This window comes from Castanea sativa, chromosome 5 (genome assembly GCF_040712315.1).
Source record: "Castanea sativa cultivar Marrone di Chiusa Pesio chromosome 5, ASM4071231v1".
Classification (NCBI taxonomy): Eukaryota; Viridiplantae; Streptophyta; class Magnoliopsida; order Fagales; family Fagaceae; genus Castanea; species Castanea sativa.
This window is the reverse complement of record NC_134017.1, coordinates 57004611-57027829: the sequence shown is the minus strand read 5'-3', so window position 1 is coordinate 57027829 and position 23219 is coordinate 57004611. Positions and strand designations below refer to the sequence as shown.

General features: G+C 34.0%; 1 protein-coding gene across 3 annotated transcripts; it reads right to left on the bottom strand.

The window, feature by feature from the left end:
• Positions 1–1406: 1406 nt before the first annotated feature.
• Positions 1407–22973, bottom strand: LOC142636553 (ABC transporter C family member 12-like). 3 transcript variants are annotated; one of them, XM_075810808.1, is made up of 28 exons: positions 22834–22973; positions 22039–22486; positions 21597–21775; positions 20727–20766; positions 19403–19559; positions 18762–18876; positions 18595–18675; positions 18460–18484; positions 17784–17840; positions 16647–16712; positions 15756–15830; positions 15508–15615; positions 15267–15401; positions 13430–13536; positions 13256–13349; positions 12068–12235; positions 11644–11784; positions 10364–10564; positions 10128–10226; positions 9853–10005; positions 8619–9004; positions 6959–7139; positions 6270–6593; positions 4899–5655; positions 4272–4393; positions 3022–3267; positions 2387–2810; positions 1407–1826 (listed from the first exon to the last, which is right to left on the bottom strand). In XM_075810808.1, exons 2-28 carry the CDS (start codon positions 22369–22371, stop codon positions 1729–1731), a joined length of 4872 nt encoding a protein of 1623 aa, XP_075666923.1. In that variant the 5' UTR covers positions 22372–22486; positions 22834–22973; the 3' UTR covers positions 1407–1728. The 3 variants fall into 3 exon arrangements, with proteins under 3 accessions (XP_075666923.1, XP_075666925.1, XP_075666924.1); XM_075810810.1 differs by lacking the exon at positions 15267–15401; XM_075810809.1 differs by lacking the exon at positions 16647–16712.
• Positions 22974–23219: the final 246 nt, after the last annotated feature.

The window sequence follows — 23219 nt, the reverse complement described above, 5'->3', positions numbered from 1 at the left end:
TTGACTCTTCTTCTACTCATTTTATTTTGTATAAATTTGATATCGTTTTCTCATTCCATCCATATTTTTCCCACACTGGTTTTTTTTTAATATGTATTTGGTATTATCTTCTTCTTTTTTTCAATATCTCATCAAAAAGTCTTCTCTTTCTCTTTTTTAGTTTTGGTTGAATTTTAGTTTGGGTTAATATGTAGTTTTTTTGGAAAAAGGAATTTGAATATGCTTACCAATTGTTTTGAGTAATAAATTATTCTGAAGCCTATTATTTATTCCTTTAGTTTCATTTTAATTTTGATAAAATAAAATTGTAATTTTGTAATGAGTTTTGATTATTATAATAATTTTCTTATTCCTTAAGAAATGGAAATTTTGAATAATAATTTTAAAACTTATAAAGTTTAGTTGTATATTAAATAAATATAATACACTACAATAGAAGTTAGAAGAATATGGTTCACCTTAAAAAATATTAATCAAACATAATAATAATAATAATAATAATAATAATAAATGATATATTTGTAGAGATAAAAAGATAAAATAAAAATAAAAAACTTGTAGAAATCTTTTTTTTAATAGAAAATACTTCAAGAAATAATTACTTTTTATATATTACATCTCATTACATAATATATATATTCCCACGCGATGCGTGAGTCTGCAGCTAGTATTATATCATTTATATGGCACCAATTAAAGTCTGGTCACTAGGTACATTGATCAAATTGGGCAGAGGCTGAGGAAAAAAAATTTCAATCAAACTGTCATTGATGGGTTGGAAACATTCCAAATTGTAACCAACCCAGCAACTTCCAAAGCCAATAGTTTGTTTGAAAACGGTTTTGACTTGGCGGATTGGACAGGATAGCTTTAGTTGTTTTGTACACAAAAATTTAAAAATCATTTTACTATTTATACTATTTATCATTATGTATGCATGCAAATATGTTGGCAAAACATAATTTATATTTCCTATTAATATTTGTAAATCATAGAGTTAAAAAAGGGGGAAAAATAGAATAAAAAAATAAAAAACTTAAATTTGATATGGAATAAATTTACTAACGGAAGATGTATACATGCTAATTGGTTCAGGTCTTAGCGGTTTTTAAAAGGCTCAACCCGCCTGCCACCCACCTAAACCATCGCTCTAACAGTTAAACTCACCCAACCCGTTTGGTAATCAATATCATACCTTCGTGGGTTGGTGCAGGGTGGAGTGGATTGGACGGATTGAGTAAGTAGATGCATAGGCGGATGTCACATCAATTTGCAAAATTTTTTTTATAGTAACTTTAAACAAAAACAAAATTGACATGGGGGACTGGAGTTTTGGAATGGTTTCTGATTGTTGATAAACATTTCACTAGAGGAGCCTCTTGTAGGAAAATGAAACAAATCAAAACTTGCCAAAAGTGTACTTTAGTCAATCATTTATTACCTTTGCATGAAAAACTTAGAAGCTACATTCAAATTTTATTGGAATGATAATGAAACATTGCACCAGATAACAACATCTGTATAACCAAAAGTTTACAACAATAACAAGACCTTATTCCCAAAAGCTGGGGTTGGATATGGATCATCAAGACATAAACACATTAATTGGGATCAGCCACATATTATTCTACATAAATGGTTATAAGATATAGCTGTCTATACTCTATATTACTGATTCCTCCTCTCAATCAACAAGACATTGTAAGTATCAAGTTGTTGTCATTGTCCCTACATCTCAACATGATCCCAATCTAAAGATCTACCCTCAAAATCATATTCTAATTGTTGATGCTGGTCGTGAGCTAACCTGCTCATCACAGCAAGACCTGCAACAAAAAACTAATATTAGAGAAAAGCATATGTGAAAATATTTATTCTTCAACTATCAAAATTTTCCAACCAATTAAGAATTCCAATAAAAATGTCTTCTAGAGTAAAAAACAAAAGGAAACTAAGTTTTAATAATATATTCTCCATATTTGGGAAAATTCGATTCATCAAGATCATAGAGGGTTCCCAAAATAATGGAGAGGGAAAAAAAAAGATTATCTAAACTTAAGAGCTAAAATATGTTTCAACTATTGTGAATACAAAGGCAAAAAGACTTAATTAATATATCTTACCAAAACAGATACATAACAATTGAGTTTGAGTTCATATGGTTAATCATTGATTGAACTTGCAGATAAGCAAATATAACAAGACATAACTGCTGAGAATATAATAATTTCTGGTTAAGTAATGAAGAAAAAAAAAAAACAAATGAGTCATTACTAGAAGCACCATATACAAATTCTGAAACATGAAAAGCTTCCATGGGAGTAAGCATATATTTACATAAAAGCCCGCAGATGGAACTTGTGTATGCTGAGATATTAAAACTGACCTTCAATGATTTTGTAGAGAGAAGACCACCATCTATCTGTAGAAACCTGGTATTGATTTAGTGCCTCATCTATAACTTGGTCATGCTTCCCCTCCAAAACTCCCTGCAGTGTTATAACTGCATCCTTTGTTTTCTTGAGTATATTGTTGTTGTCTTCAATGTGTAACCTCTGAAGGTCATCTTGGGAAGAAGTGAGGCTAACAGCTAGGGCAAACTGGGCAGCAGCAGCCCAGCGGGACAAAGGCAGCCTTCTCCTTTGGCCATCTAGCTGCTTGGTTTCTTCTTGACTGGACTGGTTTTCTTTACCTCCGAATACTAAGCTACGTAAATACTGAGCATTTGTAGGCCCTGTACTTTGGATCATCCTAGAGAATGCACTTCCTTCATTTGATAGAAGTTCCTCTGGAGTATCATATTCTAAAACCTGAAATCAATGGTACATAGTCTTAACTGAGACCAAAAACAAATGAAAGATCAATATTTACATCAGCATGAAATTTGCCAGCTGATTGTTGTGTTTGGCTGCTCAATCTTATTTTATGGATCCTATAAGTTGCAGGGTTAATATTCTATAAACCCAAATATTCCTATCAAGTAGGAACACTTTTGCAAGAATAGCCTTAATGAGGGCATACCTGACCAGCATCAAGTACAAGAATTCGATCAGAGTCAATGATTGTATTTAGCCTGTGAGCAATAATGAGCATTGTGCAGGATTTAAATTCTTCACGAATAGTTTTCTGGATAAGCGCATCAGTCCTAACATCAACAGCTGCAGTTGCTTCATCAAGAACAAGAATTTTTGATCTTCGCAACAATGCTCTAGCAAGACTTAACAGCTGCCTCTGTCCAACACTGAAATTTTCTCCTCCCTCTGAGACCTTGACACAACTCAAGTGAAAGTACTTTCTGGTTAGCATTGGTAATACTTCTTTTATTTCAACGTACTATAGTTGAAGCAAAATGGTAACTTAAAAAAAGACCTCTTTCCTCTAACTAAATTTCTCACCGCATGCATTTTCTTTATATCTTTTCATAATGAAATTGGAGTCAACTAGACACTTCAAGCACCACTTTTCTTTATCGATTTTATTTCTTTCAAATATTTTTATATGATACACATGTCGTAATGGTTTCTGATATGAATTTATTATTCTTTTCTTATCATATAGAAAGGTAAAAAAAGACAAGTCAGTGAATGATTGGAATCTTTACTGTAATGAGGTAGCTTATTAAACTCAGGATTTCCACTGGTCATTTGCCTGTAGTTTTTATCCCCAAACTTAGAGCTTGTGTAAAAGACACCAATCTATCTTCTTCAAAATTCTGCGATTCATCCAGCCTACAAGACTACAATCTGACCTTGATCTCTCACCCTAAGAACCCTAGAATCCCTAGAATAGAAACGCAGCACAATGCACCTATTATTAGCCTCCAAATCCACAGCCATATCTGTTACAATTCATGAACTACTGTTAACATCCATGAACCAGATCTGCTTTCATCCTTTCCTTGTCTTTTTTTGAACTACCTTATGACTCCATAAATAAACCTCATTCCAACCTATTTTTCCAGCCTTTTCCACCACAAACCATTGCCTACACAATCCAAATTTCCCACAAATAACTGCTGCCAGGAAAAATTCCAGCAACCAAAAATTCTAATGTCATACAATTTAGCCCTACCATTGTTTGTTCTATATTACAAACTGTTGGTAGTGACAGGTAACATATCAAGGGGATTACAAGAAGTTTACAATCACAATAACTTGGAGTGCAATCAATGACCCACATTTAGGATGTATCCTAGTACAAAACAAATCCATTTTTAGGTTCTAAACCCTAGAAACCTTGATCATTAAAATTAAGTAAGGATAGTTGGATACCTCAGAATCCAGACCAAAACAATTCTTCCTGATGACATCCTTTAGATTTGCCCTTTCTAAGGCCTCCCAAAGGTCAGCATCATTGTGCTCACTGAAAGGATCGATATTGAAACGGACAGTTCCTAGAAAAAATAAGATAACCATTATAATGATGTATTTCAAATTTGGAAGTTTTGTGACCACATAATTTTTAAAATCAGACACATTAAATTTCATATAAACAAAAGTTTGTTTCCTAATTCAGCCAACTTGTGTAAACAGTTTGGCTGATTGCAACATGCATATGCTGAATACAGTTGGAGCACTCCTAAGTACAAAAAATCAAAACATAACCCAAGAACAAGAGAAAGAAGCATATACATAGAACCATATGCATCTAGACATACAAATGCAAATGCACCAACCCATGGGAAAGACACACTAACTCACTTCATATGTCATTAAGAGGAAAGCAATCAAATATGCACCATATGATAACCATTCAGTTCGCACATAAATATTTCTGAAAAAACTACCACAAATACATTTGTATGGCCATAAATAATAAAAATAAAAATTACAGAAATAGGAAATATAATCATTTCAAACCATTTAAAAAGCAATATAAGGCTGCCTAAGTATGCATACCTGAGAAAAGAACCGGTGATTGTGGTATGATACTAAGAACGTTCCGCAAATCTGTTAGTCCTAACTTACCAATATCACAATCATCAATCAAAATTCGTCCTCTTTCTGTTTCTACTATCCGAAATAATGCATTAAGCATGCTAGACTTCCCTGCACCAGTTCTGCCAACTATCCCTAGCTTCTCACTTGGAGGAACTGTAAAGGACAATCCATGCAAGACAGGAGGAAGTTCAGGCCTGTAACGCATGACAACATCCTCAAACACAATTGTTCCAGATGAAGGCCAGCCAGGTGGGGGACGGTTGCTTTCAATGATAGCTGGAGCCTCAGAAGGCAAATCTACATATGTGCCAACACGCTCAACAGAATTTAAACAATTTTCAGCCCTACTTGCTTGCCTCAGAACGCCACTTAATAGACTTGTTATATTTAAAGAATAACTGAGAAGTAGACCCATTTTAGATGCAAAAGCTACCCGGTTTTCCACTCTTGCATTCTGCAAGACAGCAAAAGTTGCTGTCAACCAAATCATGACGCCTCCTAATGTTTCCAACCTTATGGTGAGCCAACGATTTGAACTAATATTCACAAGAGTGAATCTGATATTATTGTCCATAGACTTCCCATTGATGTTGGCCATCCGATCATATGCCTTATATGCACGAATGGATGACAAACCATTTAACGCTTCTCCAAATTGTGCATAAACAGGAGATCTGGTAATGGAATCCAAGCGTTTCACTTCACGGGATGTGCTCTGTAGTAAAATATATACGATAAAAATAAATGAAGTGGAATAGGAATATGGTGAGGTGAGGTGTGGTGAGGTGAAATTATTAGAAACATAGAATATATATATATATATATATATATATATATATATATATATATATATATATATATATATATTGCTTGCTAACAGTTAAATATTAATGTACTAGTATGAACACAAGTTTTGTACCCAGGCTTGCACTTTCATGCCAATAAAGCTCTTCTTCGGAGGCTAGGTGCTATCACATTTTTTTCCACCAATTTTTTTGTCAGAAACAATTTCACAGGATAAAGGGAAACAAATTTACTCAACCTAGGTGATAATGTAAATAGATGGTTTCCATCCTTCTTCTGGTACGTGCTTCCGACAGGGTAGATTGGGTTTACATAGTCCTTGTTGTATGGATAATTTAATTTAGGAAACCCTTAACATGCACTAAAATGAGAAAATGAATATTTCCATGACAATACCCTAAGTGGCTGATACCTAGTGATAGAATCTCTCAGCATTAATTCTCAGAAAATCAGAATCTCACGTCCAAACAATGTCAAACATGTGAAAGAGCAAAAGACAAAATCAAAATGGTATACTGAACCTACCTGATAATATAGATAGGCTGCATAAAACAAGATCAGAAGTGGCATTATGGACCATAGCGATATTGTGCTTACAGTGCCAATCAGAACAAAAGTTGAAAGAAGCTGCCACACTTGGCCCAGAAACATATTTATAAAATTGGCTACATTGCGATCTATATCACCTAGATCCTTTGCAAACCTATTGATTATCCTTCCAGTTGGATTAGTGTTGAAGAATATCATTGGAGCTCTTAGAATAGAATGTAGCATGGCATCATGCAATCTTTTGGCACCACGAAGACTTGAAATGATCAACCAATAGGAGTTTGCAAGTGTCACAGCAACCTGAATCAGTAAAGGATGAATAAGCCTTTATAATATATACCAATCACAGATGTATTAATATTTTTCTTCTGGTTCATATTATACTTTTTAAGTTATTCTAAAATATAGAACAAAGAGAAAAGGGAAAAGATAATGTAGTTCTTTCTTCCTCCTAAACATCTAATATGTTTTCTGCCACTGTATTGGGTTTATTCATATTTCATACTGGTATTTCTTTTACCTGTCAAGACTAATATATTTTCATTGAAAGAACTTCAGATCCTTGGAGAAGTTGAAAAACAGACAGTAGGATCAAGATGGGAAAAAGGATAATTTACTTGCCAAAAAAAAAACATTTTCCAATTATTTAGTAACTGCAGACACACCTGCCCAAATGAAAGAAGGGCATAAATAAGAATGTAGTAGCCAGGTCTGTAACTCTCAGAAGTACTTTGATCTGTCCAAAAACTTAACCATGTGCTACTTAAAATTCGAAGACCTTCTGTTAATAGATAGCACATAAAGAGTATCATAACAACGCAAATGCCTCCTAGTGCAGTTTTGTACCTGCAGATAGGACCAAGGCAAACATATCACATAAAATGACTGACAAAAGAGGAAAAAAAGTCATAAAATGACAGATTAGTTTATATAAACAGTAGCTCTGGGAAAAGAGACTCATGATGATTGGTTAGTGGCTGTAATCAGGAAAAGTACATCCATGGCCCTTTTAGGTAATCCAGAAAAGAGATTGGTCTAATAATGGCAGAATGGTTCGTATTATGCATCCAATCACAACCCAACTCAATAACTTATACCATAGCAACTTGGGTTTGGCCACATGATATGTTTTCTGACATTCTTCTCTATTTGGAGCTGCATAACTGAAAATTTCTAGTTCATGCTTTCTAGCTACTGCTGATCCAGAAAAAGAAAAGGCACTAATTTTTTTTTAAGTTGGCTACCTCATTAACTTGTTTAAATATATTTGTTTTCATACAAGAATCGATATATGTCCTAGGAAATGAGTTCAATGTGAGATACCATTTTCTGCTTCGGACTTAAAAAAAGCATAGAAGCTGATTGGAATTGGGTTTGGAAGGCTCCAGGGGAGAAGTAAAATCCCAAAATTAGCATACATCTGCTACACGTTGCATAATAGAAGTAACACATATTTATTCTGCAGGAGGCAGATAAAAATTTCTCCTCTCCTACTTCTCCCCATCCTATTCATTCTGTTTCTTTTCTTTTTTATGACTCTTTTATGTATACATATGTACATACATCTATGTATCAATATGTATATATAAATATATACATACACGCATATGTGCACACATAATTCTTTGCCGCCTTCATTACTGGACCCATATGCCACACTTGTAAGCCAGGTATCTGTCACTAAACTATGTAATAATTTTAAAATTTTCTGGTGTATGTCTAGCATGTATTGAACATGCTGGAGCTTTTTTGTGTCTACACTGATATTACTATTCAGCAAAATATTTCCAATTAGATTAGAGACCAATGGTTTCTGAATAATGTTCTAGGGCTGATATATACGGGTAAATGCCAAAGGTTGTATGTAACAATATTACAGAAATTAACCAGAGCATAGAATTGTTTTATCTGTTACTTGGATTATTATTTCTAGGAAAATTCAGGATCAACATTACAGATTTGGGTTTATTCCAAGAAACATGAAATTTTTTTGTTTACACTCATGTAGTATCCACCTTGTGTTCAATACTGACATAGCTTTTTCCATAAGTGCATGTTCTACATTGAACGAAATGTAATATTTTAAACATTGAGTCACATCAAGGTCCAAATTAGACTAGCAATGGCTTCACTGCCATATCTGGATTATATTAGGGTGCTCTAGAGTTCATAATTTAGAAAATGTAAGGTGCAGAAAAAGGGATTTATAAATTAGTTTTGTGCTAAGTTTTGTTTGTTGTTGTAGCAGAAAGACCCAACAAAAAAATTGATGATCTTCCATAATTTTGGAAATTATCAAAGTATTAAAAGTTAAAACTATACTACCTCATCAAAACGTTCCAGCTAACAACACCTGTTTCTCGTTCTTCTTGCTTGATAAGCACAGATTTCCCTCCTTTCCCTTTCTTTTTCAGGCTTGCATCTTTTGGAAAATCATTTTCTAGCCCATTGACAGTTGGTTTAGTGCTTTTCTGATCATAGGTTTTGTTGTCTTCCTTTTCATACTCTTGTTCTTCCATTTTACCAGCATTTTCCATTAGTTTCTGGAATAAAACACCATTTTTTGATAGCTCCTCAAAGGTTCCGTCCTCTTTGATCATGCCTTCAAAGACCAGGATAATCCTATCCACTTGAGGCAGAAAATGTAGCTGGTTTGTGACAAGAACCCGGGTTTTCTCTCTCAACTCTTCCTTTAAGCAGCTATTAAAAACCTGGAAACAACTATGGCTTGAAATAATACAATATGGCTTCAAGAGCATATCACTTTTAAAGATTTTGGTGGAAAAAATATTAATTTTCAAAATTTAAAAGAACAAGAAAGCAATAAGACTGCATAAGAAACAAAAAAGTAGAGAAGCAGATTAAGAATCTCTTCAGTTCTCTGCTTAGCCTTTCAAAAGGATACTGATTTGGGTGTTGACTCCTAGGCTTTATCCTTCTTCTCGTCTTTCTTTTTATTCTAAATAATCCTAAGTGTTGATTCCTAGGTTTTTCTCCTTTTTTTTTCTTTTTTCTCTGTTTGTTTCAACAATAATGTTTTCTAGAAAATGAGTTATTTTCCAAAAAGTATTTTCTATAAAATTATCTCATTTTCTTATGTTTGGTAGCAACCTTAAATGAGTGAAAAACAATCTCCTCACTTTCCTTATTTATTTTGCTATGAGATAGAGTTGCTTTACAAAAAAATTTAGTGGAAAACAATCTCTAAAAATAAGTCATAATTTTTTTGTTGACCAAAAATAGTTTTTCATTGAATTTTTTTTTTTTTTTTTTTGACAAAAACTGGAAAATACAGAAAACTATCTTTACAGAAGGTTTTCTATCAAAACAAATGGAGTGTATTGTTTCCCGCAAATCCCTTGGAGAATTTGGTGTTGCATCAGATTTTTTTTTGCTTAAGAAACAGGGAAATTGGATTGACTTCAAGTATTTCAGAACTTTATTACTTTCAAAATTAATGGTGTATCTTTATCTCAAGGAATTATAATTATGGCAATATACTAAGTAGGAATACAAGTAAATTTAAGGTGATCTTATACCACTTAACAAAATATACTACCTGTCGAGCAACATGAGCATCAAGAGCACTTAAAGGGTCATCAAATATATATACATCGGAATTGGAATATACAGCCCTAGCCATGGAAACTCTCTGCTTTTGCCCACCACTAATATTCACCCCCCTTTCACCAATCTCTGTGAAATCATGGCCCTAAGAGAAAATATAACAGAAAGATATAATTTCATTAATAGGACTTTTTTTTTTTTTTACAATTTTTTGGGTTTATTAATAAGAAGTAAATGTAAAGATATGACTTTTTAAATTCACTTAACTGGAAGTAAGTCGAGATCATGCTGCATTGCAGTTACATCAATAGCTTTCCAGTATCGTGTGGGTTCAAATTTTGAGCCAAATAATATATTTTCACGTACCTGAAAGAATGAATTTGAAAGTCAAGAGGTTGCATGGTAGTAAGAGATAACTGCGAGTAAAACACAAGGAGAACTTCAAAGCAGTAAGTAGATAGGACATGTAATATCAATAAGAATATAAGCAAGCTGCAACTCACTGTAGCATTGAAAATCCATGAAATTTGAGGTACATAGGCGACAGTTCCTCTGATAATAACACTTGAATCTCCCACAGGTGGCAGCTCCCCTAGCATTGCCGATATTAGTGATGTCTTTCCTTCTCCGGTGGCACCAACAACTGCAACTAAACTGCCAACTGGTATGTCCAAATTGATATTTGATAATGTGGCATTATCTGCCTGTATAGGATAGGAATGTTAAGAATGCTAATACAAATGGGAAAGAAGCACATTTGAGAGTCAACAAAGTCTAACATTATCACAAAAATGAGAAAAAGTAATGGCAATTGGCAAGGGGTAATTTGGTCTTTGTGTAGAGATAACACCTTATGGAGACTCAAATTGAGTAGTTAGTATAATCTATACGGACAACACTTAACACACGAAGCTAAAGCCTATGAGCTTGGGCCAAACTATGTTATATTAACTACTCGCTCCTCATTATTATTTAATATGAGACTTCACTCACGTGTGTATGGCCAACCATCTCCCCCTCACATGTGAGTCATTACCTCTCTGTGGGCCACGAACAATTTCTACTAGCTCCCCCTTATCTATGGTCAGCCACATGTATTCTTTTCTACCATCCTATTCTATCCAAAGTTATACTTTCTATTACCTCTCTAATTGACATGTCATTTATTATTATTTCTTCTAATGTTATTTTAGGTCTTCTTCTACCTTTGTTCGTTCCCTCACCTTAAATGAACTCACTGCATTTCACCGGTGCATTAATGCTCTCGTCTACACAAGACCACACAACATTTCAAGTGACTCTTCCTCATCTTTTCATCAATATGTGCCAACCCTATTTTTAATTGAATTTCCTCATTTCAAAGCCTATCTTTCCTTGTGTTTAACTTATCCAACTTAACATTATCATTTCAGCTACATTAATTTTATGAACATATTGCTTCTTAACAGCCCAACATTTAATACCATAGAGCATAGCAAATTTTATAGCATTCTTAAAAAAATTTCCCCTTAACTATAGGTATTCTATAATCACATAATACTCTTGATGCACTTCTCAACTTCATCCACCCTACTGTTATCTTATGATTCACTACCTCTTCTAGCCATGCATCTTGTTTACCTCTCGTTTGACATGATTTTCCATATTGAGTACTGAAACCCTAGTAGAAATGTGGTCCAAATGAATGAACATATTTTTATATAAACCATAAAAAGAAAATCTGACATGATTACTAAAAGTACGAGGTGTTTCACTTAAAAAATAAATACTACTAAAAGTTGACCTTTGAATCCCATGAAAAGTATCCATCCTTGATAGAAATAGCTGGAAGCCCAGGTTCAAGAGGTGGATTTGGTTGTAGAACTCTCTCCTCAGCTAATAATAATTCCTCCAAGCGTTGTAATGACACTTTAGCATTTACAACCTGTCAAACTAGAATAGCATGAGTAATTCAAAGAATAACTGCTGATATATTGGTCATGTAAAAATACAATTTTTGCTTATAACTTTGTATCAAGGCAAAGGTCAAAATGCACACTGAAACAGCAAAGGCTAGCATAACCAATGAATTTGCAGAACTATATCAATGGGATTTAATCCCAAAAGGCAGACTATATAATTGAAGCATAGAATTTTACACAAATGCTATATTAGTTGTCTCGTAGGATGCATGTTACATACAAAAGGTATAGATACAATAGACAGACCTGACTTAATAAGTTGGGAAGCATGTTCAGAGGAAATCGCAGCACGGAAAACAAAGAAAGCGATGTAAATGCCCGTGCTGGGGTCAAATTCCCACCCAGCAAAGTGAACAAACCAAAAGAGGTCACTGTTACGACAACTGGGATGCTGTTCAGTATAAAGCTGTTAAACTGCAAAGAGGGCATTTAGCTGGTCAGAAGAACATAAAAGCTAAGAATGAAGACATACAGAACACAAAATGCAAGCTCATTTATACAGATTATGAGATGTCATGTTGTATCCAATGCAATTTACTGTTAGAACTATGGTTAAATGACTAAATTCACCACATTTCCTAATAACTTAAGCTTTTGGGAAAATTAATAATTTAACGCGGTATCAAAGCAAGAGATTCTAAGTTCGATCCTTGTCTTTACTGTACCTCCCATTTAAAATGTTAAAAAACCCAAGTGTTAGGCTCTTGTTTTTAAGGGGGGGTTTAGACCCCGCATGTGAGAAGGACTGTTAGAACTATGATTAAATACACCATTTCCTAATAGCTTAAACTTCTGAGACAATCGGTAATTTAATATTTACAATACCATGTAAAGGAATTGATGCATATGCTGTTGCTGGTTTCAAATTGCCTCATCATTGGTTTTAAATTGATCATAGATCATGAATTTAGTCATTATAAGTCAACTATGGGTAACATTTATTGTACCAATCAAGATCACTATGTAAATGTTACATTTGCGAGAACCAGATCACGTTAACATATGCATCATAATTTTTTTCTCAACAACAATAAAGTTCCGGTGTTCCAAAATAATATATCTTCCCAGTACTTTATATATCTGCATATGCAATCTATCAGGTGGCCCTAGCATTTAACTATAACGACCAATTTCACTGCACTCTAATCTCACTCTGACATTGGCTGAGAGGTGCAATATTTTTTCTGATCATCATGCTACTGTGGAAGCATAGTAGTAGCCAGACAAAATAATCAATTTTCTCTACAGCAATCATACTTGCAGTATGCAGTCAGCCAAATTTGGTTTCTAACTCAAGCAGTAGTGCTAAATACACTTCATGTCAACAGTGATGATGAGGAATTTAAAAAAACAAATAGTATCATCATGCTTCCGACATTCTTGAACTAGATATGAGCAAGAAGAAATTTTCCAAGATTATGTTTTGAGCCATACAGCTGATAGTAATTGTGCTTTGCGGAACCATGACAGCTCGTCATTCCTTATGCTTTGAACTTTAGATAGGAAGCTTGTCTCCCAAGCATAACATCTGGAACAAATTTCAGCATATTATCAAAACAAACAGTGTCATGCACTGAACAACATAAAACTTTCTTAAATTAACCATACTTCACAGTGTCCATAGCCGCCAAAATTTCATTCATGAGGCCAACTCTCTTGTCAGTCCACTGCAGTGCTTCCTTGGTCAGTTTCCGCATTTTGCTAAGCACAACAGTCTGTTCTCACAAGTTAAACACGAAACATGAGCTTTCATCAGAGACATTGTATGAAATAAGGAAAACTCATACTAATTACAATTCAGGTAGAAATTAACAAATTCAAGTTCCATTGTCTATATAAACCATAATAATTTTTGCAAAATTGTTAAATTACTGATTTTCCCAAAAGCTTAAGCTTTTGGGCAGAATCGGTAATTTAATATGGTATCAAAGTGAGAAGTCCTAAGTTCAATCTCAGTCTCCTCCACTCTATCTCCTATTTAAAATCCCTCGTGTTGGGTCTCACCTATTAAAAATATAGTTTCAGCCCACACGTAAGAGGAAGGTGTTAGAATTGTATGGTTAAATGATTAGATTTACCATATCTCAATAGCTTAAGCTTTTGGGAGAATCAATAATTTAACAATTTAAAACAATAATGTAAGACTTTATAAGCAGTTAATATGAAAACAGTTTGTAACCAATCAAACTAAGCATAAACTAAAACCCCTCTCAAAGTAGGCCCCCTGAGTAACTATCAATCCAAATACAGGCCTCACATGTTGCATGGCAGAAGAAATTACCATGTTAGGCAGTGGGCCAATAATGTGTATCAAGCTTAGTACAAATTTAGAGTAATTCATTGCGAAGTTATAAGAATTTCTAAATTTTTATAAACATATAAATAGAAAAACCAATTAGTATCACAAATCTAAGTGAGAAATATAGTGTGAGTCTGGATACAGCTGAAATCCAATTTCAGCTGCGTTCAGTTTTTTTCTGCGGGTCCCGTGCACTGTTCACGGGACCCACAAGTATGGAATTCAGCAAAAAAAACTTTAAATCTGGGTCCACGGTACTATTCACACATTTAAAAACTATTTTGTTATAATGTTTTCAGTTTTCAACAATAAACGGTATCCAAATAGACCCATAATCTGCAAATATAAGGTTTAAAAGTACTAAATCATCGTTGTTATCAAACCCAGAATGTTTTTGCAGTACGCTAGAAAACTATATGTGACCTTACAGATAGAAAATTAAATTGTATTATATGATTCATGCAGCAAGCACTAAAGGTGTAGGTGCCATTATGAAACCAGTCCTTGACAGATCAAGTTAGTCAGAGTATAATTAGATAAAATTAATGTCTACTGTCAAAGAAATAAAAGAGTCCAAGGGACAGAGTCAATGTCCTAAGATATCTTATTTGTTGTTGTTGGTAAAAATCATATAAAACTGTACTAATTCTGTGTTATCTCTGAGCACCTAAAAACTGGACTTCAAATTTCAGAGCTGTTCTTCAGTCTGCCTAAGGATCTCAAAGGGCTTTTGTTGAAGATTAAGTCTGGTTTGTTTTCTTTTCTCAGAGGCTGAGGACTGGTTCCTTTTTGAGTGTCTATTTAGTGCCAATCTATGAACCTCTTTTCATTGTTCTCTCAATTTTTCTACCAACACATTAACTTTCTTTTGTCACTAGTGTTGAGTTCATTGGGTTTTCTGATAAAAACATTACATTAATAGCTTTAGGATTAGGGATGCATCAGTGGCACCAAATAGTTCGGTAAATTTGTGCTAGGGTCAGATTATGGAATTTGAAATTATAAATAAAGAATATTTGCACAAAATTACTTCTAGGAAAACAAACAAGCAAAAAAAAAAAGATCATCACAAAATTGGAAAAATAGTAAAGAACCATGCAATCAACCCATTTTATCAAAATAGGATAGAAAATAAGGTCTTCTGACCTGTGTAGGGACCATGAGAACTAGCAATAATGATCCCAGAAGTGAAGCTACACCTAGTTGCTGATAAAGAAGTACCATAGCTACGATAATACGAAATGGAGCTGACCATAATCCATGAAGTTGTTGACATATTTGCTAAACAATATAAGGAACATATTAATTCAGTCATGCCCCTTCCCCAAAATAATTATAATATGGTCAAATTTTTTCCAGCATGCTTATTCACTGAGTTAGAGGATACCTGAAGTGCATTAGCATCAGTCGTCACCATATTGGTTATCTTTCCAGAGGAAAAATTCTTGCGACCCTCGTGTGTTAGTCTTAAAGACTTGCGGAAAATTGCAGCCACCTATAATTAGAAACAATCACTTCTTCAACTGAAACTTGAGTCGCATGGCTAGACCCAACCAAAGAGGCAATTAAGGCTGAAATTGTACAGAAACAAAAGCGCCATAGACAATAAGATTTCTAACACAGAAAAAACTTTACCAAAGTTGACCTCAGCCGAAAACCAACACGCATAACATTCTGAAAATACTGAGATTCGCATAGCACACCAAGTGACTGAAATAAATAAACAATTAGTCAATCTTCTTTTAATCTAAATATAGACCAATCACAAAACAATGCTCCTAAGTCAACTACTAGTATCTTTTCTCAGAGGTAAGCAAAAGTTCTTTCTACTGCCATTTGACAAAAAAATAATAATAATAAATGCAGTTGTCATCTCACCAAGCCATAATTTGATGAGTGCAAGTATAAAAATCAATGAATAATAGACACTTCATTCAATGAGTAATAAAATTTTTAACCAACCAGAAAGCAACATGCTTCACTATAATTATTGAAGTAAATCTACCATATAAAAAAAAGAACCATACTTAATTATTATACATTGTCAATGAAGTACAGCCATGCTATTGATTTACAAGAAAATTTTCCACACAGAAAGATTTCACAGAAAATCCCTGCAACACCCCTACCTCCAGAAATCCTCGTAATATGTTGAAGATGAATGATAAATGCAACTTAAAGAAACAATCCCAAAATGTAATCCAACAATGTCCATTACGTATTCAAGGTACACTTCTTCACATAAACATATCTTTAACCTACAAGTTACACACTCTCCCAGTGGGTTATGAACCCACAACCTCACCCTTCACCTTACTCTTACAAGTGGAGGTGCCATTTGAGCTAGACCTCATCTGCTACCCTTCATGTAATACATTTAAAACCATTCTCATGAATGCCTTTTACTTAAATATATGTCTCCCCTTCTGACTAATGTTGCTGATCAGCTATAATTTTCAACAAAAAACCTAGTCACAAGAGCAACTTTTCAAATATCAATATTGATAGTATGAGTAGAAGTCATACCACCCCAGCGAAAATTGAGAAGGCATAGATGTAACCAATCCAAGCTGGATCCCCTCGTTGCATGGACTGCAGGCAGTAACAAGAAAGTTATGAACTTTTATGGTCCAAAACCTCAGAACAAGGTTCATCTTATAGCTAAACCGTAACAGAACTGAGAATGCAGAATAATCTCAAAATAAGGTAGTTTTATTCATGTCCAATCTTTCTCATCATCACAGAAAATAATGTCAAGAATGAATTGATCTTAGCAACCAAAAATGGTCTATACTTCAACTTGATAATTCTTTGGATATAAGGATTTTGCAGGGTGCAAGTGTTATGGGCTAATAGACTTTTTTTTTTATGTTTCTGAAATCATAACTTTTCATTTCCTTCCTTTGCATGGTCTGCATTGTTTTATTTTATTTTTCATAATTCAATAGTTGGGGGAAGGGGGATTTGAACTCAAGAGGTGCCTATTGAGCTACAAGGCACTTGACATCTACATTATTTATAGACCATCTTTCTAACAACCATTTCAAAATTACACACTTGACTTAAATTTCTTGGGAAATGAAGCTCCTAATTTTTATTCCCCTTTAAAAATTGTTAGAAGTATGTGATTTAATGATTATATTTACCATATTCCAATAATTTAAGCTTTTGAGACAATCGATACTTTAACATGGTATCAGAGCTAATATTCAACATGGTATCAAAACAAGAAGTCCTAAGTTCGATCATTGTTTCCTCCACTCACCTCCCATTAAAAATCCTACATGTTGGGCCTCACCTATTAAAATGATTAAATTTACCATATCCCTATAGTTTAAGCTTTGGGAATAATAATTTAACAGAAATGATGACCATTCTTGCTTCCAACTTCTACATTATTTACTAGATCATAAAAATTTCCATATTCATTATGAAACTAAGGCTCATAAACTGAGGTTGTAAGCTTGTCCAATCATAAGACCTATGAGGTCTTAAATTTGATCTAGTAAACATGGATCAGTGTTTAATGCTTCAGATTTCAACAAACACAGCCTTTTTATATGAGAATTAATAAAATTTATATAGAAGACAGACACCCTTTTTAGGCGGTAAATAATTTGAAATAACATCATTTATCAATTAAGTTGCAAAAAAGTAACAGACCTGTAAGAGATGGTTCAATAGAACTGGCCCCACAAATTGAGAAAGATCATTGCCAATCTACAAAATGTTCAATGAAAAATTAATTAGTTTCCAAAATGTCGTCAAATACAAAATTATGTTTCACTTTTAATACTGTTCCCATTAAATCTTTCTTGTTGCATTCAAAAGGAAACTTTAAATTTTATATAATCTACAAAATAAGATAAGTGCCAGATCTCCATGTATCAAGATCAATGCATGAGAATTTATTGAAATTATTTTATTTAGTGAAATTCTATTTGATATACGAAATTTAAGATCCAATATCCATTCATGAGTAAACTTTAGAACAGATGCCTATGCATAAGCATCTATAGAGAAGTCCTCATTTAGTAATATCTAATTTACATCTGTCGATGCACACCAATATCCATTCAATTATTTCAGTTTATGAATTATATATCATACAAAATCATTTAACAGATTAAGGCATTATTCAAATTAGTTGTGACCTTCAAATGTTGAAAGATAAAAGATGATTTTTTGCAACAAGACAGTAGATTGCATACACACAATTTCAAGATATATTGTATGCAGATAATGAATAAATTGGTGAGCAATAATGCCATCCTGAACAATCCTTGACAAAATGGAAAAGGAAAGGGGGAGAGGGGGACAAAGGGAATGAGATCATTACCTTGAAGAAGCCACCACGCCAAAACCTACATAAAACATTTAAAATCCAATCACATATCAAAAAGCTTAGAGTGTCATCAAAATCTAGAAAAAGAAATTATATATATATATATATATATATATATATATGTCATACCTTCCCCCAAGGCTATTATTCAATGCTCTTAAAAGCCTTGGTTTTGACTTTTGAGATTCTTCAATCCAACATCTCTGGAACCTGCAAAATCAACACTGTCAAACATGTTTCACAATGGTTATGAATTTGTTAAGAGGCACATAAAATAAATGCATCATGATGCTAACTTTCTACTAAGTGTCTCGGTCCGATCCCATGTGTCCAACTTCCAGATATCTTTTTCAGTGATAGGTTTCCTGTAACCCTGCTGCATGAGTGGAGTGATCCATCCAAAATATATTCCTACGGAAAATTAACCAAAGGTAAGCAAGTCAAGGTAATTGGAGGTCCGATCTTCCATCATGGTAAAAGTGATGAAAGTACGAAGAAAACACTTTCTTCCATCCTAAGACATCTCTATCCCCTCCTACCCCACCCACCCCCACCCCCCCCCCCCCCCCTCTCCCAAAAATAAGAACCATTAAATTTAGAAGAACCTGGAAAATGCTTATATTGCCTGTTTCACAACATTATTTTCATTTACCAAGAAAACACGAGAAATGACTAGATAGGTGTAAAGACACAACAACTAGGATCATAAATGGGTTCACTCTTTTTTTCTCTGTTCTGGTGCATCAAATAGAACACCTAGAGATTAAAGTCCTGCACCAACACAACTGCCAAGTGCGTACCACTTTTTAGTCTATTATGTGTATTGCTTTAATTGCTCCCTCCTCAACAAAAAGCCAATAACTCAAGAAGTGAAGAACCAGTAGGATATCCTATAACTCCTGGCATTAAGGACCGTTTAGTTTTAGTAAGTACTCACTGGAAAATATATTGACATGCCTCTCAGGACAAATTTGCTCTTCTCCAGGAATAGCTTCATATTCGCAGTTGTCAAGAGGCTCAGCATGCATCATACTGTAACCCGGATAAGGATCCAGATTAGGAACATAAACAACAAGAAGAATTCCAAACAACACCTGTATCAGAACAATAGATACAAGTAAGAAATGTATTGACATGCTTTGGAATTATAAAGAAAAGCCAAGATTCAAAATATCTACTGAAGGTAATTGTTTTGTACCATGGTAATATGTAAAGTGACTATCAGTGACAAAGATAGGATCTCTTAATCCAAATGTTGGCTCAGTTTGCATTAGTTCTCAAGAAGTTGTTGTGATGGCCTACTAAGTATAAAGTTGGAACTAGTCCAGGTCTACAGACCTGTCAGAATTGTTAGTATTGGTGTGTATGTGAGCTCCCACTTTGTTATTGCTTCAACTTTTGAGATAGCTGGTTTCTAACATTAAACCAAATCTAGATTGTCATTGAGGCCCTTGGTTCAAGTCTTTGTGACCCCCATCCCGTTAAGTTCTTCTATTAATTAACACGTGCAAGGCTCACTGTTTATTTTGTTATTGGGCAGCCCTGATGGATAGGGGGATGGTGTATATGTGAGCCTGATAAACATTGTTGATCTTAGCTTGTGAGACAAATAATTTCTGATAAAGACGGCTTAAGAGTGGGTTCAGATATGCAAGGGCCAATTTCCTAATATCTTATGCCTTTCGGGATACAGTTTCTAATCAGAATTTTAAAGACAAGGTTCAGAAATGCAGGCCAGCTTGCCTTAAGGACCCAGACTAGAACTTCCAATCTTATTAGCACTATCCTATAGATGTAAAAAGATGCCAAAATCCACGTGTCCAATGCCTTCAGGAACCAGAAAGACTACCTAAATGGCCACACTAATATTTTTCTCACAAATTCATTTTAAAAAGTGGAGCATAGCAAGGAATGATACAACTTTGATGCACTTGTTACGAATTCATGCTTACACTTTCCATTATAAATCCATAATATCATCATCCATTTTATGCTCATATTTAGATTAAGATATGTAGTTGCTTCCTTTATATTTCTTTAGTTCCAGGCCCATGTCCCTGAAGCCTTCCAAGCATTGATAAGTGACTATTAACTGCTTGACACAGAGCCTAAGATCTGTACAAAGCTTCTAGAGCCAATTCTTAGCCTTCATCCACAGACCATTTATAATTATGACAGGGTAAACAGAATATATGAAAACTAACATAAGAAGAGGTTATAGACCTACAACCGTTAGAGGCAGTAAAAGAGAAGGAACAAACCTGGCAGCAAACTGTACTTAAGTACAAATACAGTGTAGATCTGCATGATTAAAATAGAATTGTAAGTATGCATTGGCATCTAGCATGAATAAAAGTTATCCCACTCCAGAAAACAGTGCCACCAATAAGACATGTATCCTATATGCAATAGCTATAATGATTACTTAAGTGGAACCCGCTAGCATTCTTGTTGGGGTGAAAACTGAAACTTGTTATTTTTGTAGTAATGATAGGTGATAAAGGTGCAAAATTAAAATCATAATGTTTGTGTGTGTGTGTGTGTGTGTGTGTGTGTTTATATTTAATTAGCTCTTAAAAAAATACTTATGTTATTTAAAGTTTCTAGTGAATTAACATTGACCACTGATATTAACATGATGAAGTAGCCAAATTGATGGTCAGGGACTAAACATGATATTAAACTATAATTGTTACTATTGTTTTTTTTTTTTAATTATTGTCCCTGTAAGTAAATATTTCAAGGGTATATATGCATAAATATTGTTCCAGATCTTTGATTTACAATGAGAAATCCCAGAAATCCCACATTTTTTGAATTATTCTGGACCACTTTAACACAATAACCATCCATTTTTCAGACAAGCATTACCTCTCTTACTCTAAAATCAATCTTGGATTTTCCATAGATAGATTATTCACAGCTGATTTCAAATAATTCCTCAATATCAAATCGTCAAGAGGGTCACGTACATGCAACTTTCTCAAGACACTTGAGAAACCCCCCCCCCCCCCCCCCCCCACCAAAAAAAAAATAAAAAGAAAAGGGAACTAGCATTTCTTTAATAAACCAGAGGCCACTCCGAATTTTCTATGTGAGGATTGCACTAAATGAATGAAAGAAAAACCAACCTACTGTAGTAACTGCTCACTGAAAGAATAAGATTGAGCAGCACAGCATCCCCTACCAAAACATAGATGACTGCAAACCGTACAAACCACCGAAATTGCCGAATGTAAATTTTAGTTTCCAGGCCAATCATTATCAGCATGGAGCACCAAGCAACTGCCTCAATGATCAAAGCAATTATCTACAAGAGGAAAAGAAAAATCATTTTGCAAATTCAAGTCGACTTACCATGTTACTATCATAATATTACAATTGCCTCCGGCCAGAATTAGAGATAAAGATTATCAAACTAACATTTTACAGGTTAAACATTTTACAATGAATTGAAGCTAAAAGATATCAAATTTCAAATATGTTTAATTTTGCATAACATGCTAAGATTTGAAAGTGCCATGTTATGAGGAAGATAGTATGCAACATTATTAAGACAATATGAAAACTCACCTCAAAAGGAGCAAAACCAGTGTGTCCATCCAGATTAAAGATTGAAAACCCCATCATCAACCTTAATAAAGGTCCAGCAGTGCAATAACCAGCCAACAATCCCAACATGTAATTGTAATAATTTGACCTCAAACGATACCAAATGGCTTTGGAATTGTTCTTTATCAGCCATATCCGATAAGAGCACACGCCAAGGAGAACCAAGTGAGAAATGGCGATCACTAGAGAGTCAATTGCACAAGGTGTGTATGAGCCAAAAGCACTATCTACTGCTCTGGTCCATACCCCATTTGCCACAGGCTGACAATACCAGATTAACGGCTCGAAAGCCATGTTCAGTCCTTATTTCACAAATCTTCAATTGCAAGGCCACATTACAAACTCATATTTACTTTTGCTAGAAACAACTATAAGGGTGTTTGATAGAGTTTTGTGCTAACTCAATTCCCTGCAACAATAGAAAACCATACTCATTCAAACCAGAAAGAAGTAATACAACACCAAATATTTTAAGTTTGAACCCATTAAATACATGAAAGAAAAGAAACCCATCTCTATTCTGCAAATGCTAATTTAAATTCTATCAAAGAACAGACAACAGAGAAAAAAAGTGAAAGAAAATCCAATCATCTTCCATTTATTGCTGACAAGAAGACAGAGGACAAGAAATGAATACAGAAAACTGATTCATATGTTTTCTTTGGTTTATGCAATGTAGTTCCTGTTTTTACATAAACCAGTACAAAAAAGAAAAAACAAGAACAAAAAAGCCATAACTGACAATGAGAGCATTACCTCACTCCACTACAGGAATGGACCAAACAGAATGAAACATACCCAAGAGATTCTATAAGCGACTTTATGGCATGCATAATTGATCATATATAATCTTAATAATGTTGTCCGTGACCAATGTTATTTTTTAAAGTTATGAATTATCTCTAAAGAAATGTTAAGCCTCGTAAAAAAAATAAATGAAAAATCTTATTTCATGTCAGCTAATAATACATACTCGGCACAAACTCTTTTTTTAAATCATGTTTTAGTAACACGATTTCGCACTATGTGCCCATGTGCACAGTCAGTGTCCAACTATCATTAATTAAAAATAAATAAAGGGTCTTCTTGAGTATCTCAATTCTCAAGGCTACATGTCAAGTAAATAATAAATTTTTATTTAC

Excerpts from the sequence above, each read along its gene's own strand:
- LOC142636553 (XM_075810808.1), bottom strand. The coding sequence starts at position 22,371 with ATGGCTTTCGAGCCGTTAATCTGGTATTGTCAGCCTGTGGCAAATGGG. Across the intron at positions 19,560-20,726 it reads TAAGTACAGTTTGCTGCCAG|GTGTTGTTTGGAATTCTTCT; the intron begins GTTTGTTCCTTC and ends GTTCTGATACAG. Across the intron at positions 4,394-4,898 it reads ATCACCGGTTCTTTTCTCAG|GAACTGTCCGTTTCAATATC; the intron begins GTATGCATACTT and ends TATTTTTTCTAG.